This window comes from Drosophila kikkawai, chromosome 2L (genome assembly GCF_030179895.1).
Source record: "Drosophila kikkawai strain 14028-0561.14 chromosome 2L, DkikHiC1v2, whole genome shotgun sequence".
Lineage (NCBI taxonomy): Eukaryota > Metazoa > Arthropoda > Insecta > Diptera > Drosophilidae > Drosophila > Drosophila kikkawai.
In genome coordinates, this window is record NC_091728.1 from 25,679,003 (window position 1) to 25,701,452 (window position 22,450).

The following is a 22,450-nucleotide window of genomic DNA, read 5'->3' on the forward strand; positions in this document are numbered from 1 at the left end:
ATGATAAAATTCGTTAGGAGAGGACAAAAATAAATCTATGCAAAAAGGCATTTCAAAATATTATATTGAAGAAACAGATGAAATCGCCCTAACATGAATTCCTGCATTATTGATCTATTTTATTGGAGGTCGGATAAGTTATGAGTGGTCTAGGAACCATATTGTTTTAAAGTTTTCCCTGGCGTATATGCATTCCGGGCAGACAGATATTACAACTTTTTGAATTTTGGGGTAGAAACTGGTTCTTACGGCAGTTACTAACATCTGCGAATAATTTTCCAGTGGCAAAACGTCATTTAAAAAAGAAAAAAGCTGGAAAAACTTTCTCAAGACGAACTCTTTAAAGGAGAAGTTTCCAGGCAAGAAGCAGAAGTACATTTTTTATTTATAAAACTAAGTTAAGCAACATTAAAAATAATTAAGATGAATATAATATAAGCAATAAAATAATAATTTAATAATTAAAAAATTCAAATACGCCTCCTATGAACCACCGTGTAATTGGCTGAGCTCCCAACCCTGTAAAACTCGAACTATCGACTAACGTCAAATGTCATATATCGATATATCGCTAGCTCAAATGTTATCCCTAGCATTTCAGCGGCGCGAAGTTTTTGTTTTTTAGGGTTTTATGATTGTAATACAACGGTAAATAATTGCACCATTGAAACAGGGGACTGAAATGGACTTCGATATCGCTAAGGAGAACATCCAACCGTTAGCGAGCGGTCGCAACGTTAGCCTGCTGCAGGCCTCACTCAGCCTGGACTCCGCGCAGGGCCAGGAGCTAGTTGCGCAGCGCAGCAAGTTGAAGAAGGAATTGGAGAACTATACCGGCGAGGATCCCCTGGACCCATGGCACGCATACATCTGCTGGATCGAGCAGAGTTATCCGGCGGGCGGCAGCGAATCCAAATTGCAGGTGGTTCTGAAGGACTGCCTCACAAAATTCGAAAAGGATGTTCGCTACCAGCAGGACAGGCGGTTCATCAAGCTGTTTATTAAATTTGTAAGTAAGGATAATAAGTTTGTGGACTAGCCAATCTCTACCCCCTCCGTTGCACGATTCCAGGCGCAAGAGCTGAAGAACCCGATCGAGTTGTACCAGGAAATGTATAGTCGCGGGACTGGCACGATGCTCGCGGATTTCTACATCGCCTGGGCGTACTGCTGTGACTTGAGCGGCAACATGCAAAAGGCCGACGAGATCTTTCGCCTGGGTCTCCAGTGCCGGGCCCAGCCGCTCGAGGAGCTAAGGGAAGCCCACCAGCACTTCGGGTATACGGTGGGTCAGCGCATGTTGTACTCTGACGGCGAGCAGGCCGACGCAGTCAACCAAGAGCTGCACGAGCGTCGGTTGGCCTTGCAGTCGTTAAAGGGACGTCGCCAACGGGGGTCCAACACTATTACGGTGGGAAGCGTGCGTACCGGAGCTGCCGTAAAGAGCGAATTTCCGGGTGTGGTGCAGGTAAGAAATGCCGAAGTCTACGTTCCCATAAATCGGAACGTTATCAAAGTGACAGAGTCCTAGGAGTCAGAATCATTATAAGAATGATGTATATTTTTTAAAATTTTTATAATGTTGATTTCTATTATTATTAAGGCTTACAAATGTCAGTCCTACAATTACCTAAGCTCAAAAATAACCGAAACAAGAACAACTGCAGAGCGCTTCGTGTTTCTTTAAAGATCTCATTTTTCGTTCTCTTATTAACAACATATGCATTTTGCATTTTATTTAATGTTAAGAGGGTTGACCCATGTGACCGTTTACAAAAATCAAAAGTTTTCTTAGGTTAGCTCGCTTTTCTAACTTATTTTCACGTTTTTCCAACTGGTCAACTTGATTTCTTAAAAACGACTTAACCGAAATTTGCACAATATGTTCAGCATACATGCGGTCATCGCACTAGTCATAGACTAGTTTATTTTGCAGGGCGTTTTTAGTTTTTTATTCCGCATTTTTCCGCATTCATCCAGATCATAATTGCATTTAAATTTTTTAAATCGACCTTCCCAGTTCGTGTTGACCTTTGTTTTTTGTGTAGTATTTTGGTTGCCAAAATATCTCGAAAATGTTATAATATTTTAACTAAAAAAAATTTAGAAAAATACTGCATACTTTACTTAATAACTGGAAAAACATTCAAATTGTAAAGTTGCGCTCTTCAGAGAAAATTTAAAAAAATTGGTAAACCCCTTAAATTTATTGTCTTTTGCGTTTAATAACTTAAATTCTTCCAAATATCTCGAAACGCTTTGATTAAAAAAAATAAATCAAAAACACTTATTGATATTTATATATGTATTCCCCAATATAATATGTGAATATTCGTAGGGATCTTTGTAAGAAGGTCGTGTAAATTGTTAATACAAACAGTGGATACTTTCAGATGGGTGGCCCTAGCACCAGCCGCATGCAGAATTCTGATCGTAACGTGGAGGTTTTCAGAGACGAGAACGGCGCCATGCTGTCTGCGGTGCCTCAAGAGGTGAAAACAAGCCACACCTCGATCGTCGAGGCAGCTCGCGGGATAGAAAACCTCAAGGAGTCAATGCCCTGGAACAAGGCTCACGCCAAGACGCACAAGCACGGCAAAATCTTCTCCGGCGACTCCTCGCCAGAGCTGGGCTTCGATATACATGTCGACGAGTATGTTTTTCCACCCATCACCAACTACGACCGACGCTTTGACAAGCCCTTTCGATTTCCCCCCAATTTCGTGGCCAAGAACAAGCCATTGGAGACATGGGTGACCCAAGTAACAATTGAGCAGGAGCCGGAAGCAAATGCAGTGCCGTGTTATAACAAACCATTGCTATACCCGCGACCCAATATAGAACTCTCCCCCGAGGAGTATCGTGGCTACATTTATCTTAGAAGACATGAGCCGAAGCATCCGTTGGTCCTCCGTAACGACCCGTGGTGGGGCACTGGTGGGGAGCTCAGAGGAATACGCCTCTACCCAAACTTTGCCACCGCCTCCAAGCCGCAAGCGCTGGACGAGCTAGACAAGTATTTTAAACCGCCAAAAGTGCCCAACATTCAAGTCGATTTCGACCAGCTCTATAACGACGATGAGCAGACAGAGTACCAACAGGAGGAGTTGCTGGCAGCCAAGTGGCGGCAGAAACGTAATCTTACAGTTATTAGCGACTTTGATATGGATGAGACTGCATGCCTGCCCGAGGACAAAATGCCGCGCCGCAAGAGTTTCTTTCCCTCTTCCTCCAGAAAGTCAATGATGCCGCGCAGAGAGGATCGCGCGGAGGTTACGGAACCGGCAGCCCTAGGAGACGATGCTCCGGCAACGTCGTCTGATGTCTTGCGTCAACCCGCTGCCTCATCGCAACCGCCTGTTACGACCGAGCAGCCCAAGGTGCATATACTTGAGGATCCCGGTTCAACCGGTTCAACTGCAGATGTTAAATTTGCTGTGCCAGATCCGCCTCTGCGTACTATACAGATTTACCAGGACCCAGATGAGCCAGAGTCTGCGCCCGTAACTAAAGCACCTGTTTTCGACGCAGATGAAACGTGCTCTACGCAAATGTTCAACATGTTCATAAAATCTCATGGCATAAGTACGCCGAAGGGCCCGCAGAAGCAGGCTCCATCCCGGCAGTTTGGCACTGTGCTTAAGGAGCTGTCGCCGACGGAGGAGCCCGCTTCCTCTCCCACCTCTACCGAGTTTCCGGTGGATTCGCACTCACCCATGTTACGCAAACAGCTGTCGACCATCTTGGAGACCTCGGAACACGGCACTCAAAGTTCGGCGGCCACTAACGCCACTACTAAGTCGACCATTACTTCAACTTCTTCTTCCCCCGGCTCACGCACTACACCCACTCTGACCGCCACCCCTGGACCACTGAGGCAGCAGCGCCTGCCTGGCCTTGATAGCTCCACAGTTAGTGAGGAACAGGAGAAGAGGGCTGGCCATAATTTTTCGCGCCGAGAGCTTTGGGAGCAAAATGCTCCCAGCGTGCCGATGATGAAATCGCTGCGTTTCCAGGAGGATAAGACTGAGACGATTCCTAGAGCTCTGCCCTGCTTCCAGGAAGACAAAACCGAAACGTTGCCGCGACTGCCTGTCGGTTTACCAGAGTGCGCGATAGCTGCTGGACTACTGACACCACCGAAGATTCCAACGCTCGATGACGATGACCTTTGCGGGCTCTTTGCAAAGACGCCGCCAAAGATGAAGACGTTTGGCTCTTCCATTTCACAGGACGCTTCGCGGCGTATTTGCGAGCGAAACACTTCCGAAATGTTTTCGAAGCCACCGAGAAGCACTCGGGACTCAATTGGTGTCTCCTTTGTTGAGACCATCGGTAAACCTTCGGCCGCACCTGATGGCTGCCAGCTGGCGGACTCCTTCATGAACGAATTGTCCTTTGTTCCCGAGACACAGCCCGTGAATGAACCCGGCGCTCCGGCTACGCAACAGAAGTTCGAGATCTTCCTCGACGAGACACAGCCAGAGATGATAAAGCCAAAACCACCAATGGGCTGCAGTTTTAGCTTGGACTGCACGGTGCCCGAAACGCAGCAGTCAGTAGTGCATAAGGAAGCAGCTAAGAAGCCGGAGACTGTAGGACCATCGCACATGATCGCTTCGTTCATGAATGATTGCACAGAGCTGAGTAGCTGTCCGCCACAACTTCCGCTATCGTCGGGAACTCTGAAGTTCGCCAGCGATTCTCCCAGCTCAAGCCAATCAAAGAGTAGTGGAGGGCACTCCGATAACTTCTTCGAACTAAATGCTGCCACGGAGATGTTTGCCACTAACATTAGCATGATTAAGAATTCCACGCTGCTTCCTCCGTCCGTAGTTTCAAATCCACCAGCTGACAAAGCTGGGGGAGAGGATGAGCGAGATGACAACGGAGACCTGAGCATTTATTACAAGTCCACACCGCTAACGCCTAAGCAATCGCACCGTTCCTGGTGCCATTCTGATAATGATAATGATAGTGATACACTTCCGCGAGATCATTTCGTACACCCCAAGTTAAACACAGACAAGACAGTCGTGATCCAAACGGTCCCCGATAACAATATAAACCCCTTTAACATAGACCTCATTGGTTCCCTGCTGGACGAAATTGACTTCTCACAGTACATCGAGAAGCTACCGCACTGCCAATTGGTGGGCCATGTCAAACGTCTGCGTCCCAATGCCCAAGTGGAGGTGAATGGCGAGCAGTTTGAAGTGGTCAAGATGCTTGACAAGGGTTCGTACGGAACTATCTACACGGGAAAACACGTTAAGACCGGGAAGAAGGTGGCTTTAAAGCAGGAGCGGCCAGCCAACTACTGGGAGTTCTACATTACCCTGGAGGTTCACAGTCGACTAAGCAGCGAGCAAATGGTAAGGTTTGTTTTAAGGAGACATAATGACCAATTAACTCCACTCAATACTTCTTACTTACTTATTTTAATGTTTTCACTTATAATGATTGCGTGCCCTGCTTAATTTAAGTGCTTGATTTCCGATGTAGCCTGTAATTTGCACAAAAAAAATAGTAACTACGACTCTAAATCAAAAAATAAGATAAATGATCATTTTGTATTATATCTTTTAGTTTTCAGCATATACACACTTTGATTATGCACTGGTGGGCAACAATTGCAGTGTCTATATCTCGGACTTCTCGGATTATGGTTCGCTGATCTCCGTGTGCAACAAAATAAAGAGTGGCACGGGCAAGAACCTGGACGAGTACGTTGTGATGCATCTAAGTTGCCAGATGCTCGACATCGTGGATCATCTGCACGCCTTGGGCATAATTCACGCCGATATTAAAGCGGACAACTTTCTCCTTATGAAACCGTAAGAACCTTAAGCTAATAACCCTTTCACCATAAGAACTACGAATCATGTGTTTCTTCTAGGTTGTGCGCGCATCCCAATGAGGTTAGCCTGCAGCTTATTGACTTTGGCGTGTCTATCGACACCAGGCGCTTTCCGCCCAATCAAACATTCAATTATGTGCACCACCACGAGCTGTTCAAGTGCATTGAGATGCGCACCAATCGGCCGTGGACGTACCAGCTCGATTTATTCGGCCTAGTGGGTGTCATGCATGTCCTGCTCTTCGGTAGCTATATGGAAGTTGTGAAACGGAGTACGAGTGGAGTTTGGATGCCGAAAACTGCTCTTCCGCGCTATGTCCAGCGGCAGATGTGGGAGACTATCTTCAGGACGCTGCTTAATATTCGCGACTGTCGTACAATGCCCAATCTACAAGAACTGCGCATGCTGCTCAAATCCGAGCTAGCTGAAAAGGAAAAATATGTTGCCGAGGCCATTAGCAAATTCAATATGATACTGCATAAGGAGTGACCTAATTTGTATTGTTGACTATAGGTTATAAGCTCATAAAATATTCCAAGTCGTTCTAGGTAGGCTCATATAAATAAAGATTTTTAATTTATTTTTAAATCATTTTTCACAGGTATGCGAGTAACAGTGAAGCTTCCGTGGCTCCTTGAAAAAGTAATAAGCAAAATGAAATTACTAAAAGCCAAGGTCCTTAGGTAACTTAATTAGAGCATTTTTGTACCGTTGCAGGGTATAATAATTTTAGTCAGAAGTCTTCAACGCAAAGATGGAGACGGTTTCGATTCTATAAAGTATATGTTTTCCTGATCAGCATCAATCAATCAATCGATCTAGCCATTTTTAAAGCTATCTGAATGAAACTCGGACTATTCTCACTAATATATGTCGGAACGGGCAGGATCAGTCGGCTATATCATTTAGCTGCCATAGTAACAAACGAACGATTATAATTTCAGTCAAAAGTTTGCAACGCAGTGAAGGAGACCTTTCTGACCCTATACAGTATATATTCTTGAGCAGCACCAACAGCCGAGTCGATTTAGCCATGTCCGTCTGTCCGTCCGTCTGATAATTTGGCTGTTTTTCAACATTTTTGCATCATTTTTGAGATATGGCCAAATTATATTATTTCAGATTTTCGGTTTTAATTTTATGTAGAAAAAATGTAAAGCTAGGAATGTAAAACTGTAACTGTCAAACTGTAAACATAATAAGTATAGGTAAAATTTTATGAAACTCTGTTTTGTGTGAGTTTTCAGCATTTTATTTATGCCATGTACATATGTATAAATATACAACTTTTATATATTTTCTTTTATTTTTATTTTTTAATTATTTAACCAGAATGGCTCGATTCTTAATGATCTAATTGGAATCTGCAAGGGTATACAAACTTCGGCGTGCCGAAGTTAGCTTCCTTTCTTGTTTTCCAATAATGTCAAATTCGACACACTCAGAGATTTATGAAAAAATATTGATATAAATTGAAGAGACAATATATTGTATACCAAAAAAAAAACTTTCCAACTTTAAAAAGCTCCTTTTTAATACAAGAACAGCTCTTGAAGATGCCGTAAAGATTGCTTATAAAAAATAAAACGTATTGAAGTTAAAGCCCTTCAAAAGTACCCAAAACTACACTTCTAAGTTTAAATATTTTAAAAACTTTACTTATAGGAATTTTTTTGAGAAAAACAGAAGTACATTTTTTATTTATAAAACTAAGTTAAGCAACATTTAAAATAATTAAGATGAATATAATATAAGCAATAAAATAATAATTTAATAATTAAAAAATTCAAATACGCCTCCTATGAACCACCGTGTAATTGGCTGAGCTCCCAACCCTGTAAAACTCGAACTATCGACTAACGTCAAATGTCATATATCGATATATCGCTAGCTCAAATGTTATCCCTAGCATTTCAGCGGCGCGAAGTTTTTGTTTTTTAGGGTTTTATGATTGTAATACGACGGTAAATAATTGCACCATTGAAACAGGGGACTGAAATGGACTTCGATACCGCTAAGGAGAACATCCAACCGTTAGCGAGCGGTCGCAACGTTAGCCTGCTGCAGGCCTCACTCAGCCTGGACTCCGCGCAGGGCCAGGAGCTAGTTGCGCAGCGCAGCAAGTTGAAGAAGGAATTGGAGAACTATACCGGCGAGGATCCCCTGGACCCATGGCACGCATACATCTGCTGGATCGAGCAGAGTTATCCGGCGGGCGGCAGCGAATCCAAATTGCAGGTGGTTCTGAAGGACTGCCTCACAAAATTCGAAAAGGATGTTCGCTACCAGCAGGACAGGCGGTTCATCAAGCTGTTTATTAAATTTGTAAGTAAGGATAATAAGTTTGTGGACTAGCCAATCTCTACCCCCTCCGTTGCACGATTCCAGGCGCAGGAGCAGAAGAACCCGATCGAGTTGTACCAGGAAATGTATAGTCGCGGGACTGGCACGATGCTCGCGGATTTCTACATCGCCTGGGCGTACTGCTGTGACTTGAGCGGCAACATGCAAAAGGCCGACGAGATCTTTCGCCTGGGTCTCCAGTGCCGGGCCCAGCCGCTCGAGGAGCTAAGGGAAGCCCACCAGCACTTCGGGTATACGGTGGGTCAGCGCATGTTGTACTCTGACGGCGAGCAGGCCGACGCAGTCAACCAAGAGCTGCACGAGCGTCGGTTGGCCTTGCAGTCGTTAAAGGGACGTCGCCAACGGGGGTCCAACACTATTACGGTGGGAAGCGTGCGTACCGGAGCTGCCGTAAAGAGCGAATTTCCGGGTGTGGTGCAGGTAAGAAATGCCGAAGTCTACGTTCCCATAAATCGGAACGTTATCAAAGTGACAGAGTCCAAGGAGTCAGAATCATTATAAGAATGATGTATATTTTTTAAAATTTTTATAATGTTGATTTCTATTATTATTAAAGCTTACAAATGTCAGTCCTACAATTACCTAAGCTCAAAAATAACCGAAACAAGAACAACTGCAGAGCGCTTCGTGTTTCTTTAAAGATCTCATTTTTCGTTCTCTTATTAACAACATATGCATTTTGCATTTTATTTAATGTTAAGAGGGTTGACCCATGTGACCGTTTACAAAAATCAAAAGTTTTCTTAGGTTAGCTCGCTTTTCTAACTTATTTTCACGTTTTTCCAACTGGTCAACATGATTTCTCAAAAACGACTTAACCGAAATTTGCACAATATGTTCAGCATACATGCGGTCATCGCACTAGTCATAGACTAGTTTATTTTGCAGGGCGTTTTTAGTTTTTTATTGCGCATTTTTCCGCATTCATCCAGATCATAATTGCATTTAAATTTTTTAAATCGACCTTCCCAGTTCGTGTTGACCTTTGTTTTTTGTGTAGTATTTTGGTTGCCAAAATATCTCGAAAATGTTATAATATTTTAACTAAAAAAAATTTAGAAAAATACTGCATACTTTACTTAATAACTTGTAAAACATTCAAATTGTAAAGTTGCGCTCTTCAGAGAAAATTTAAAAAAATCGGTAAACCCCTTAAATTTATTGTCTTTTGCGTTTAATAACTTAAATTCTTCCAAATATCTCGAAACGCTTTGATTAAAAACAAGAAAGGAAGCTAACTTCGGCACGCCGAAGTTTGTATACCCTTGCAGATTGGTTTTAATATTTATGTCATAAATTATAATGCCGAAAACAGACACTAAACTGAGTTACATACCATTTTACCTATACTTATTATGTTTACAGTTTGACAGTTACAGTTATACATTCCCAGCTTTACATTTTCTCTACATCTGCGGATCGCTTCTATGGCTGCTATATGATATAGTTGTCCGACTTTCATAAAATGTATACCAAAATTCTATAATAATAAGTAAAGCTCATATCTCAGAGTAGATGAAAATACGTTGAAAAAGAACGAAGTTATAATTTTTTCTATTACTTTCCCTATCGTTCCTATGGCAGCTATAAGATATAGTCGTCCGATTTTCATAAAATTTTTACCAAAATTTTGAAATAATACCAGAAGCTCATGTTTCAAATTAGATTAAAATACGTTGAAAAACAACGAAGTTATAATTTTTTTCATTAATTTCCCGATCGTTCCTATGGCAGCTATAAGATATAGTGGTCCGATTTTCATAAAATTTTTACCAAAATTCTGGAATAATATAAAAAGGCTATATCTCAAAAATGATGGAATAATATTGAAAAACAGCCAAGTTAAAATTTTTTTTTCTAAAAATTTATCGAACATTTGTATGGCAGCTATATGATATAGTCGTCCGATCCGGCCCGTTCCGACATATATAGCAGTGAGAGTATATAGAAGACTACATGCAAAGTTTCATTCAGATAGCTTTAAAACTGAGGGACTAGTTTGCGTAGAAACGGACAGACGGACGGACAGACGGACGGACAGACGGACAGACGGACATGGCTAGATCGACTCGGCTGTTGATGCTGATCAAGAATATATATACTTTATAGGGTCGGAAACGTCTCCTTCACTGCGTTGCAAACTTCTGACTGAAATTATAATACCCTGCAAGGGTATAAAAATAAATCAAAAACACTTATTGATATTTATATATGTATTCCCCAATATAATATGTGAATATTCGTAGGGATCTTTGTAAGAAGGACGTGTAAATTGTTAATACAAACAGTGGATACTTTCAGATGGGTGGCCCTAGCACCAGCCGCATGCAGAATTCTGATCGTAACGTGGAGGTTTTCAGAGACGAGAACGGCGCCATGCTGTCTGCGGTGCCTCAAGAGGTGAAAACAAGCCACACCTCGATCGTCGAGGCAGCTCGCGGGATAGAAAACCTCAAGGAGTCAATGCCCTGGAACAAGGCTCACGCCAAGACGCACAAGCACGGCAAAATCTTCTCCGGCGACTCCTCACCAGAGCTGGGCTTCGATATACATGTCGACGAGTATGTTTTTCCACCCATCACCAACTACGAACGACGCTTTGACAAGCCCTTTCGATTTCCCCCCAATTTCGTGGCTAAGAACAAGCCATTGGAGACATGGGTGACCCAAGTAACAATTGAGCAGGAGCCGGAAGCAAATGCAGTGCCGTGTTATAACAAACCATTGCTATACCCGCGACCCAATATAGAACTCTCCCCCGAGGAGTATCGTGGCTACATTTATCTTAGAAGACATGAGCCGAAGCATCCGTTGGTCCTCCGTAACGACCCGTGGTGGGGCACTGGTGGGGAGCTCAGAGGAATACGCCTCTACCCAAACTTCGCCACCGCCTCCAAGCCGCAAGCGCTGGACGAGCTAGACAAGTATTTTAAACCGCCAAAAGTGCCCAACATTCAAGTCGATTTCGACCAGCTCTATAACGACGATGAGCAGACAGAGTACCAACAGGAGGAGTTGCTGGCAGCCAAGTGGCGGCAGAAACGTAATCTTACAGTCATTGGCGACTTTGATATGGATGAGACTGCATGCCTGCCCGAGGACAAAATGCCGCGCCGCAAGAGTTTCTTTCCCTCTTCCTCCAGAAAGTCAATGATGCCGCGCAGAGAGGATCGCGCGGAGGTTACGGAACCGGCAGCCCTAGGAGACGATGCTCCGGCAACGTCGTCTGATGTCTTGCGTCAACCCGCTGCCTCATCGCAACCGCCTGTTACGACCGAGCAGCCCAAGGTGCATATACTTGAGGATCCCGGTTCAACCGGTTCAACTGCAGATGTTAAATTTGCTGTGCCAGATCCGCCTCTGCGTACTATACAGATTTACCAGGACCCAGATGAGCCAGAGTCTGCGCCCGTAACTAAAGCACCTGTTTTCGACGCAGATGAAACGTGCTCTACGCAAATGTTCAACATGTTCATAAAATCTCATGGCATAAGTACGCCGAAGGGCCCGCAGAAGCAGGCTCCATCCCGGCAGTTTGGCACTGTGCTTAAGGAGCTGTCGCCGACGGAGGAGCCCGCTTCCTCTCCCACCTCTACCGAGTTTCCGGTGGATTCGCACTCACCCATGTTACGCAAACAGCTGTCGACCATCTTGGAGACCTCGGAACACGGCACTCAAAGTTCGGCGGCCATTAACGCCACTACTAAGTCGACTAAGTCTTCTTCCCCCGGCTCACGCACTACACCCACTCTGACCGCCACCCCTGGACCACTGAGGCAGCAGCGCCTGCCTGGCCTTGATAGCTCCACAGTTAGTGAGGAACAGGAGAAGAGGGCTGGCCATAATTTTTCGCGCCGAGAGCTTTGGGAGCAAAATGCTCCCAGCGTGCCGATGATGAAATCGCTGCGTTTCCAGGAGGATAAGACTGAGACGATTCCTAGAGCTCTGCCCTGCTTCCAGGAAGACAAAACCGAAACGTTGCCGCGACTGCCTGTCGGTTTACCAGAGTGCGCGATAGCTGCTGGACTACTGACACCACCGAAGATTCCAACGCTCGATGACGATGACCTTTGCGGGCTCTTTGCAAAGACGCCGCCAAAGATGAAGACGTTTGGCTCTTCCATTTCACAGGACGCTTCGCGGCGTATTTGCGAGCGAAACACTTCCGAAATGTTTTCGAAGCCACCGAGAAGCACTCGGGACTCAATTGGTGTCTCCTTTGTTGAGACCATCGGTAAACCTTCGGCCGCACCTGATGGCTGCCAGCTGGCGGACTCCTTCATGAACGAATTGTCCTTTGTTCCCGAGACACAGCCCGTGAATGAACCCGGCGCTCCGGCTACGCAACAGAAGTTCGAGATCTTCCTCGACGAGACACAGCCAGAGATGATAAAGCCAAAACCACCAATGGGCTGCAGTTTTAGCTTGGACTGCACGGTGCCCGAAACGCAGCAGTCAGTAGTGCATAAGGAAGCAGCTAAGAAGCCGGAGACTGTAGGACCATCGCACATGATCGCTTCGTTCATGAATGATTGCACAGAGCTGAGTAGCTGTCCGCCACAACTTCCGCTATCGTCGGGAACTCTGAAGTTCGCCAGCGATTCTCCCAGCTCAAGCCAATCAAAGAGTAGTGGAGGGCACTCCGATAACTTCTTCGAACTAAATGCTGCCACGGAGATGTTTGCCACTAACATTAGCATGATTAAGAATTCCACGCTGCTTCCTCCGTCCGTAGTTTCAAATCCACCAGCTGACAAAGCTGGGGGAGAGGATGAGCGAGATGACAACGGAGACCTGAGCATTTATTACAAGTCCACACCGCTAACGCCTAAGCAATCGCACCGTTCCTGGTGCCATTCTGATAATGATAATGATAGTGATACACTTCCGCGAGATCATTTCGTACACCCCAAGTTAAACACAGACAAGACAGTCGTGATCCAAACGGTCCCCGATAACAATATAAACCCCTTTAACATAGACCTCATTGGTTCCCTGCTGGACGAAATTGACTTCTCACAGTACATCGAGAAGCTACCGCACTGCCAATTGGTGGGCCATGTCAAACGTCTGCGTCCCAATGCCCAAGTGGAGGTGAATGGCGAGCAGTTTGAAGTGGTCAAGATGCTTGACAAGGGTTCGTACGGAACTATCTACACGGGAAAACACGTTAAGACCGGGAAGAAGGTGGCTTTAAAGCAGGAGCGGCCAGCCAACTACTGGGAGTTCTACATTACCCTGGAGGTTCACAGTCGACTAAGCAGCGAGCAAATGGTAAGGTTTGTTTTAAGGAGACATAATGACCAATTAACTCCACTCAATACTTCTTACTTACTTATTTTAATGTTTTCACTTATAATGATTGCGTGCCCTGCTTAATTTAAGTGCTTGATTTCCGATGTAGTCTGTAATTTGCACAAAAAAAATAGTAACTACGACTCTAAATCAAAAAATAAGATAAATGATCATTTTGTATTATATCTTTTAGTTTTCAGCATATACACACTTTGATTATGCACTGGTGGGCAACAATTGCAGTGTCTATATCTCGGACTTCTCGGATTATGGTTCGCTGATCTCCGTGTGCAACAAAATAAAGAGTGGCACGGGCAAGAACCTGGACGAGTACGTTGTGATGCATCTAAGTTGCCAGATGCTCGACATCGTGGATCATCTGCACGCCTTGGGCATAATTCACGCCGATATTAAAGCGGACAACTTTCTCCTTATGAAACCGTAAGAACCTTAAGCTAATAACCCTTTCACCATAAGAACTACGAATCATGTGTTTCTTCTAGGTTGTGCGCGCATCCCAATGAGGTTAGCCTGCAGCTTATTGACTTTGGCGTGTCTATCGACACCAGGCGCTTTCCGCCCAATCAAACATTCAATTATGTGCACCACCTCGAGCTGTTCAAGTGCATTGAGATGCGCACCAATCGGCCGTGGACGTACCAGCTCGATTTATTCGGCCTAGTGGGTGTCATGCATGTCCTGCTCTTCGGTAGCTATATGGAAGTTGTGAAACGGAGTACGAGTGGAGTTTGGATGCCGAAAACTGCTCTTCCGCGCTATGTCCAGCGGCAGATGTGGGAGACTATCTTCAGGACGCTGCTTAATATTCGCGACTGTCGTACAATGCCCAATCTACAAGAACTGCGCATGCTGCTCAAATCCGAGCTAGCTGAAAAGGAAAAATATGTTGCCGAGGCCATTAGCAAATTCAATATGATACTGCATAAGGAGTGACCTAATTTGTATTGTTGACTATAGGTTATAAGCTCATAAAATATTCCAAGTCGTTCTAGGTAGGCTCATATAAATAAAGATTTTTAATTTATTTTTAAATCATTTTTCACAGGTATGCGAGTAACAGTGAAGCTTCCGTGGCTCCTTGAAAAAGTAATAAGAAAAATGAAATTACTAAAAGCCAAGGTCCTTAGGTAACTTAATTAGAGCATTTTTGTACCGTTGCAGGGTATTATAATTTTAGTCAGAAGTCTTCAACGCAAAGATGAAGACGGTTTTCCTGATCAGCATCAATCAATCAATCGATCTAGCCATTTTTAAAGCTATCTGAATGAAACTCGGACTATTCTCACTAATATATGTCGGAACGGGCAGGATCAGTCGGCTATATCATTTAGCTGCCATAGTAACAAACGAACGATTATAATTTCAGTCAAAAGTTTGCAACGCAGTGAAGGAGACCTTTCTGACCCTATACAGTATATATTCTTGAGCAGCACCAACAGCCGAGTCGATTTAGCCATGTCCGTCTGTCTGATAATTTGACTGTTTTTCAACATTTTTGCATCATTTTTGAGATATGGCCAAATTATATTATTTCAGATTTTCGGTTTTAATTTTATGTAGAGAAAATTTAAAGCTAGGAATGTAAAACTGTAACTGTCAAACTGTAAACATAATAAGTATAGGTAAAATTTTATGAAACTCTGTTTTGTGTGAGTTTTCAGCATTTTATTTATGCCATGTACAACTTTTATATATTTTCTTTTATTTTTATTTTTTAATTATTTAACCAGAATGGCTCGATTCTTAATGATCTAATTGGAATCTGCAAGGGTATACAAACTTCGGCGTACCGAAGTTAGCTTCCTTTCTTGTTTTCCAATAATGTCAAATTCGACACACTCAGAGATTTATGAAAAAATATTGATATAAATTCAAGAGACAATATATTGTATACCAAAAAAAAAAACTTTCCAACTTTAAAAAGCTCCTTTTTAATACAAGAACAGCTCTTGAAGATGCCGTAAAGATTGCTTATAAAAAATAAAACGTATTGAAGTTAAAGCCCTTCAAAAGTACCCAAAACTACACTTCTAAGTTTAAATATTTAAAAAACTTTACTTATAGGAATTTTTTTGAGAAAAACAGAAGTACATTTTTTTTTATAAAACTAAGTTAAGCAACATTAAAAATAATTAAGATGAATATAATATAAGCAATAAAATAATAATTTAATAATTAAAAAATTCAAATACGCCTCCTATGAACCACCGTGTAATTGGCTGAGCTCCCAACCCTGTAAAACTCGAACTATCGACTAACGTCAAATGTCATATATCGATATATCGCTAGCTCAAATGTTATCCCTAGCATTTCAGCGGCGCGAAGTTTTTGTTTTTTAGGGTTTTATGATTGTAATACGACGGTAAATAATTGCACCATTGAAACAGGGGACTGAAATGGACTTCGATACCGCTAAGGAGAACATCCAACCGTTAGCGAGCGGTCGCAACGTTAGCCTGCTGCAGGCCTCACTCAGCCTGGACTCCGCGCAGGGCCAGGAGCTAGTTGCGCAGCGCAGCAAGTTGAAGAAGGAATTGGAGAACTATACCGGCGAGGATCCCCTGGACCCATGGCACGCATACATCTGCTGGATCGAGCAGAGTTATCCGGCGGGCGGCAGCGAATCCAAATTGCAGGTGGTTCTGAAGGACTGCCTCACAAAATTCGAAAAGGATGTTCGCTACCAGCAGGACAGGCGGTTCATCAAGCTGTTTATTAAATTTGTAAGTAAGGATAATAAGTTTGTGGACTAGCCAATCTCTACCCCCTCCGTTGCACGATTCCAGGCGCAGGAGCAGAAGAACCCGATCGAGTTGTACCAGGAAATGTATAGTCGCGGGACTGGCACGATGCTCGCGGATTTCTACATCGCCTGGGCGTACTGCTGTGACTTGAGCGGCAACATGCAAAAGGCCGACGAGATCTTTCGCCTGGGTCTCCAGTGCCGGGCCCAGCCGCTCGAGGAGCTAAGGGAAGCCCACCAGCACTTCGGGTATACGGTGGGTCAGCGCATGTTGTACTCTGACGGCGAGCAGGCCGACGCAGTCAACCAAGAGCTGCACGAGCGTCGGTTGGCCTTGCAGTCGTTAAAGGGACGTCGCCAACGGGGGTCCAACACTATTACGGTGGGAAGCGTGCGTACCGGAGCTGCCGTAAAGAGCGAATTTCCGGGTGTGGTGCAGGTAAGAAATGCCGAAGTCTACGTTCCCATAAATCGGAACGTTATCAAAGTGACAGAGTCCTAGGAGTCAGAATCATTATAAGAATGATGTATATTTTTTAAAATTTTTATAATGTTGATTTCTATTATTATTAAAGCTTACAAATGTCAGTCCTACAATTACCTAAGCTCAAAAATAACCGAAACAAGAACAACTGCAGAGCGCTTCGTGTTTCTTTAAAGATCTCATTTTTCGTTCTCTTATTAACAACATATGCATTTTGCATTTTATTTAATGTTAAGAGGGTTGACCCATGTGACCGTTTACAAAAATCAAAAGTTTTCTTAGGTTAGCTCGCTTTTCTAACTTATTTTCACGTTTTTCCAACTGGTCAACTTGATTTCTTAAAAACGACTTAACCGAAATTTGCACAATATGTTCAGCATACATGCGGTCATCGCACTAGTCATAGACTAGTTTATTTTGCAGGGCGTTTTTAGTTTTTTATTCCGCATTTTTCCGCATTCATCCAGATCATAATTGCATTTAAATTTTTTAAATCGACCTTCCCAGTTCGTGTTGACCTTTGTTTTTTGTGTAGTATTTTGGTTGCCAAAATATCTCGAAAATGTTATAATATTTTAACTAAAAAAAATTTAGAAAAATACTGCATACTTTACTTAATAACTGGAAAAACATTCAAATTGTAAAGTTGCGCTCTTCAGAGAAAATTTAAAAAAATCGGTAAACCCCTTAAATTTATTGTCTTTTGCGTTTAATAACTTAAATTCTTCCAAATATCTCGAAACGCTTTGATTAAAAAAAATAAATCAAAAACACTTATTGATATTTATATATGTATTCCCCAATATAATATGTGAATATTCGTAGGGATCTTTGTAAGAAGGACGTGTAAATTGTTAATACAAACAGTGGATACTTTCAGATGGGTGGCCCTAGCACCAGCCGCATGCAGAATTCTGATCGTAACGTGGAGGTTTTCAGAGACGAGAACGGCGCCATGCTGTCTGCGGTGCCTCAAGAGGTGAAAACAAGCCACACCTCGATCGTCGAGGCAGCTCGCGGGATAGAAAACCTCAAGGAGTCAATGCCCTGGAACAAGGCTCACGCCAAGACGCACAAGCACGGCAAAATCTTCTCCGGCGACTCCTCACCAGAGCTGGGCTTCGATATACATGTCGACGAGTATGTTTTTCCACCCATCACCAACTACGAACGACGCTTTGACAAGCCCTTTCGATTTCCCCCCAATTTCGTGGCTAAGAACAAGCCATTGGAGACATGGGTGACCCAAGTAACAATTGAGCAGGAGCCGGAAGCAAATGCAGTGCCGTGTTATAACAAACCATTGCTATACCCGCGACCCAATATAGAACTCTCCCCCGAGGAGTATCGTGGCTACATTTATCTTAGAAGACATGAGCCGAAGCATCCGTTGGTCCTCCGTAACGACCCGTGGTGGGGCACTGGTGGGGAGCTCAGAGGAATACGCCTCTACCCAAACTTCGCCACCGCCTCCAAGCCGCAAGCGCTGGACGAGCTAGACAAGTATTTTAAACCGCCAAAAGTGCCCAACATTCAAGTCGATTTCGACCAGCTCTATAACGACGATGAGCAGACAGAGTACCAACAGGAGGAGTTGCTGGCAGCCAAGTGGCGGCAGAAACGTAATCTTACAGTCATTGGCGACTTTGATATGGATGAGACTGCATGCCTGCCCGAGGACAAAATGCCGCGCCGCAAGAGTTTCTTTCCCTCTTCCTCCAGAAAGTCAATGATGCCGCGCAGAGAGGATCGCGCGGAGGTTACGGAACCGGCAGCCCTAGGAGACGATGCTCCGGCAACGTCGTCTGATGTCTTGCGTCAACCCGCTGCCTCATCGCAACCGCCTGTTACGACCGAGCAGCCCAAGGTGCATATACTTGAGGATCCCGGTTCAACCGGTTCAACTGCAGATGTTAAATTTGCTGTGCCAGATCCGCCTCTGCGTACTATACAGATTTACCAGGACCCAGATGAGCCAGAGTCTGCGCCCGTAACTAAAGCACCTGTTTTCGACGCAGATGAAACGTGCTCTACGCAAATGTTCAACATGTTCATAAAATCTCATGGCATAAGTACGCCGAAGGGCCCGCAGAAGCAGGCTCCATCCCGGCAGTTTGGCACTGTGCTTAAGGAGCTGTCGCCGACGGAGGAGCCCGCTTCCTCTCCCACCTCTACCGAGTTTCCGGTGGATTCGCACTCACCCATGTTACGCAAACAGCTGTCGACCATCTTGGAGACCTCGGAACACGGCACTCAAAGTTCGGCGGCCATTAACGCCACTACTAAGTCGACTAAGTCTTCTTCCCCCGGCTCACGCACTACACCCACTCTGACCGCCACCCCTGGACCACTGAGGCAGCAGCGCCTGCCTGGCCTTGATAGCTCCACAGTTAGTGAGGAACAGGAGAAGAGGGCTGGCCATAATTTTTCGCGCCGAGAGCTTTGGGAGCAAAATGCTCCCAGCGTGCCGATGATGAAATCGCTGCGTTTCCAGGAGGATAAGACTGAGACGATTCCTAGAGCTCTGCCCTGCTTCCAGGAAGACAAAACCGAAACGTTGCCGCGACTGCCTGTCGGTTTACCAGAGTGCGCGATAGCTGCTGGACTACTGACACCACCGAAGATTCCAACGCTCGATGACGATGACCTTTGCGGGCTCTTTGCAAAGACGCCGCCAAAGATGAAGACGTTTGGATCTTCCATTTCACAGGACGCTTCGCGGCGTATTTGCGAGCGAAACACTTCCGAAATGTTTTCGAAGCCACCGAGAAGCACTCGGGACTCAATTGGTGTCTCTTTTGTTGAGACCATCGGTAAACCTTCGGCCGCACCTGATGGCTGCCAGCTGGCGGACTCCTTCATGAACGAATTGTCCTTTGTTCCCGAGACACAGCCCGTGAATGAACCCGGCGCTCCGGCTACGCAACAGAAGTTCGAGATCTTCCTCGACGAGACACAGCCAGAGATGATAAAGCCAAAACCACCAATGGGCTGCAGTTTTAGCTTGGACTGCACGGTGCCCGAAACGCAGCAGTCAGTAGTGCATAAGGAAGCAGCTAAGAAGCCGGAGACTGTAGGACCATCGCACATGATCGCTTCGTTCATGAATGATTGCACAGAGCTGAGTAGCTGTCCGCCACAACTTCCGCTATCCTCGGGAACTCTGAAGTTCGCCAGCGATTCTCCCAGCTCAAGCCAATCAAAGAGTAGTGGAGGGCACTCCGATAACTTCTTCGAACTAAATGCTGCCACGGAGATGTTTGCCACTAACATTAGCATGATTAAGAATTCCACGCTGCTTCCTCCGTCCGTAGTTTCAAATCCACCAGCTGACAAAGCTGGGGGAGAGGATGAGCGAGATGACAACGGAGACCTGAGCATTTATTACAAGTCCACACCGCTAACGCCTAAGCAATCGCACCGTTCCTGGTGCCATTCTGATAATGATAATGATAGTGATACACTTCCGCGAGATCATTTCGTACACCCCAAGTTAAACACAGACAAGACAGTCGTGATCCAAACGGTCCCCGATAACAATATAAACCCCTTTAACATAGACCTCATTGGTTCCCTGCTGGACGAAATTGACTTCTCACAGTACATCGAGAAGCTACCGCACTGCCAATTGGTGGGCCATGTCAAACGTCTGCGTCCCAATGCCCAAGTGGAGGTGAATGGCGAGCAGTTTGAAGTGGTCAAGATGCTTGACAAGGGTTCGTACGGAACTATCTACACGGGAAAACACGTTAAGACCGGGAAGAAGGTGGCTTTAAAGCAGGAGCGGCCAGCCAACTACTGGGAGTTCTACATTACCCTGGAGGTTCACAGTCGACTAAGCAGCGAGCAAATGGTAAGGTTTGTTTTAAGGAGACATAATGACCAATTAACTCCACTCAATACTTCTTACTTACTTATTTTAATGTTTTCACATATAATGATTGCGTGCCCTGCTTAATTTAAGTGCTTGATTTCCGATGTAGTCTGTAATTTGCACAAAAAAAAATAGTAACTACGACTCTAAAACAAAAAATAAGATAAATGATCATTTTGTATTATATCTTTTAGTTTTCAGCATATACACACTTTGATTATGCACTGGTGGGCAACAATTGCAGTGTCTATATCTCGGACTTCTCGGATTATGGTTCGCTGATCTCCGTGTGCAACAAAATAAAGAGTGGCACGGGCAAGAACCTGGACGAGTACGTTGTGATGCATCTAAGTTGCCAGATGCTCGACATCGTGGATCATCTGCACGCCTTGGGCATAATTCACGCCGATATTAAAGCGGACAACTTTCTCCTTATGAAACCGTAAGAACCTTAAGCTAATTACCCTTTCACCATAAGAACTACCTATCATGTGTCTCTTCTAGGTTGTGCGCGCATCCCAATGAGGTTAGCCTGCAGCTTATTGACTTTGGCGTGTCTATCGACACCAGGCGCTTTCCGCCCAATCAAACATTCAATTATGTGCACCACCACGAGCTGTTCAAGTGCATTGAGATGCGCACCAATCGGCCGTGGACGTACCAGCTCGATTTATTCGGCCTAGTGGGTGTCATGCATGTCCTGCTCTTCGGTAGCTATATGGAAGTTGTGAAACGGAGTACGAGTGGAGTTTGGATGCCGAAAACTGCTCTTCCGCGCTATGTCCAGCGGCAGATGTGGGAGACTATCTTCAGGACGCTGCTTAATATTCGCGACTGTCGTACAATGCCCAATCTACAAGAACTGCGCATGCTGCTCAAATCCGAGCTAGCTGAAAAGGAAAAATATGTTGCCGAGGCCATTAGCAAATTCAATATGATACTGCATAAGGAGTGACCTAATTTGTATTGTTGACTATAGGTTATAAGCTCATAAAATATTCCAAGTCGTTCTAGGTAGGCTCATATAAATAAAGATTTTTAATTTATTTTTAAATCATTTTTCACAGGTATGCGAGTAACAGTGAAGCTTCCGTGGCTCCTTGAAAAAGTAATAAGAAAAATGAAATTACTAAAAGCCAAGGTCCTTAGGTAACTTAATTAGAGCATTTTTGTACCGTTGCAGGGTATTATAATTTTAGTCAGAAGTCTTCAACGCAAAGATGAAGACGGTTTTCCTGATCAGCATCAATCAATCAATCGATCTAGCCATTTTTAAAGCTATCTGAATGAAACTCGGACTATTCTCACTAATATATGTCGGAACGGGCAGGATCAGTCGGCTATATCATTTAGCTGCCATAGTAACAAACGAACGATTATAATTTCAGTCAAAAGTTTGCAACGCAGTGAAGGAGACCTTTCTGACCCTATACAGTATATATTCTTGAGCAGCACCAACAGCCGAGTCGATTTAGCCATGTCCGTCTGTCTGATAATTTGACTGTTTTTCAACATTTTTGCATCATTTTTGAGATATGGCCAAATTATATTATTTCAGATTTTCGGTTTTAATTTTATGTAGAGAAAATTTAAAGCTAGGAATGTAAAACTGTAACTGTCAAACTGTAAACATAATAAGTATAGGTAAAATTTTATGAAACTCTGTTTTGTGTGAGTTTTCAGCATTTTATTTATGCCATGTACAACTTTTATATATTTTCTTTTATTTTTATTTTTTAATTATTTAACCAGAATGGCTCGATTCTTAATGATCTAATTGGAATCTGCAAGGGTATACAAACTTCGGC

General features: G+C 44.1%; 3 protein-coding genes across 7 annotated transcripts; all 3 read left to right on the forward strand.

The window, feature by feature from the left end:
- Positions 1–505: 505 nt before the first annotated feature.
- LOC108071377 (uncharacterized) lies at positions 506–6,480 on the forward strand. 2 transcript variants are annotated; one of them, XR_011445302.1, is made up of 6 exons: positions 506–1,009; positions 1,073–1,468; positions 2,394–5,375; positions 5,590–5,837; positions 5,900–6,409; positions 6,463–6,480. XR_011445302.1 is itself a non-coding variant. In XM_041775800.2 (5 exons), exons 1-5 carry the CDS (start codon positions 683–685, stop codon positions 6,348–6,350), a joined length of 4,404 nt encoding a protein of 1,467 aa, XP_041631734.1. In that variant the 5' UTR covers positions 506–682; the 3' UTR covers positions 6,351–6,449. The 2 variants fall into 2 exon arrangements, 1 of the variants encoding a protein (XP_041631734.1); XM_041775800.2 differs by lacking the exon at positions 6,463–6,480 and having other exon boundaries at positions 5,900–6,449.
- A 1,241-nt stretch (positions 6,481–7,721) lies between these two features.
- LOC121502390 (uncharacterized) lies at positions 7,722–14,625 on the forward strand. Of its 2 annotated transcripts, XR_011445318.1 has the most exons (6): positions 7,722–8,186; positions 8,250–8,645; positions 10,527–13,499; positions 13,714–13,961; positions 14,024–14,533; positions 14,587–14,625. XR_011445318.1 is itself a non-coding variant. In XM_041775803.2 (5 exons), the coding sequence occupies exons 1-5, from the start codon at positions 7,860–7,862 to the stop codon at positions 14,472–14,474; spliced, it is 4,395 nt and encodes a 1,464-aa protein (XP_041631737.1). In that variant the 5' UTR covers positions 7,722–7,859; the 3' UTR covers positions 14,475–14,573. The 2 variants fall into 2 exon arrangements, 1 of the variants encoding a protein (XP_041631737.1); XM_041775803.2 differs by lacking the exon at positions 14,587–14,625 and having other exon boundaries at positions 14,024–14,573.
- A 1,181-nt stretch (positions 14,626–15,806) lies between these two features.
- LOC121502389 (uncharacterized) lies at positions 15,807–22,008 on the forward strand. 3 transcript variants are annotated; one of them, XR_011445265.1, is made up of 7 exons: positions 15,807–16,264; positions 16,328–16,723; positions 17,649–20,621; positions 20,837–21,084; positions 21,147–21,656; positions 21,710–21,750; positions 21,826–22,008. XR_011445265.1 is itself a non-coding variant. In XM_041775802.2 (5 exons), the coding sequence occupies exons 1-5, from the start codon at positions 15,938–15,940 to the stop codon at positions 21,595–21,597; spliced, it is 4,395 nt and encodes a 1,464-aa protein (XP_041631736.1). In that variant the 5' UTR covers positions 15,807–15,937; the 3' UTR covers positions 21,598–21,696. The 3 variants fall into 3 exon arrangements, 2 of the variants coding, with proteins under 2 accessions (XP_041631736.1, XP_070143175.1); XM_041775802.2 differs by lacking the exons at positions 21,710–21,750; positions 21,826–22,008 and having other exon boundaries at positions 21,147–21,696; XM_070287074.1 differs by lacking the exons at positions 15,807–16,264; positions 16,328–16,723; positions 21,710–21,750; positions 21,826–22,008 and adding an exon at positions 17,211–17,446 and having other exon boundaries at positions 21,147–21,696.
- The last annotated feature ends 442 nt before the right edge of the window (positions 22,009–22,450 follow it).

Excerpts from the sequence above, each read along its gene's own strand:
- LOC108071377 (XM_041775800.2), top strand. The coding sequence starts at position 683 with ATGGACTTCGATATCGCTAAGGAGAACATCCAACCGTTAGCGAGCGGT. Across the intron at positions 1,010-1,072 it reads TCAAGCTGTTTATTAAATTT|GCGCAAGAGCTGAAGAACCC; the intron begins GTAAGTAAGGAT and ends GCACGATTCCAG. Across the intron at positions 5,376-5,589 it reads GACTAAGCAGCGAGCAAATG|TTTTCAGCATATACACACTT; the intron begins GTAAGGTTTGTT and ends TATATCTTTTAG.
- LOC121502390 (XM_041775803.2), top strand. The coding sequence starts at position 7,860 with ATGGACTTCGATACCGCTAAGGAGAACATCCAACCGTTAGCGAGCGGT. Across the intron at positions 8,646-10,526 it reads AATTTCCGGGTGTGGTGCAG|ATGGGTGGCCCTAGCACCAG; the intron begins GTAAGAAATGCC and ends GGATACTTTCAG. Across the intron at positions 13,962-14,023 it reads AACTTTCTCCTTATGAAACC|GTTGTGCGCGCATCCCAATG; the intron begins GTAAGAACCTTA and ends TGTTTCTTCTAG.
- LOC121502389 (XM_041775802.2), top strand. The coding sequence starts at position 15,938 with ATGGACTTCGATACCGCTAAGGAGAACATCCAACCGTTAGCGAGCGGT. Across the intron at positions 20,622-20,836 it reads GACTAAGCAGCGAGCAAATG|TTTTCAGCATATACACACTT; the intron begins GTAAGGTTTGTT and ends TATATCTTTTAG. Across the intron at positions 21,085-21,146 it reads AACTTTCTCCTTATGAAACC|GTTGTGCGCGCATCCCAATG; the intron begins GTAAGAACCTTA and ends TGTCTCTTCTAG.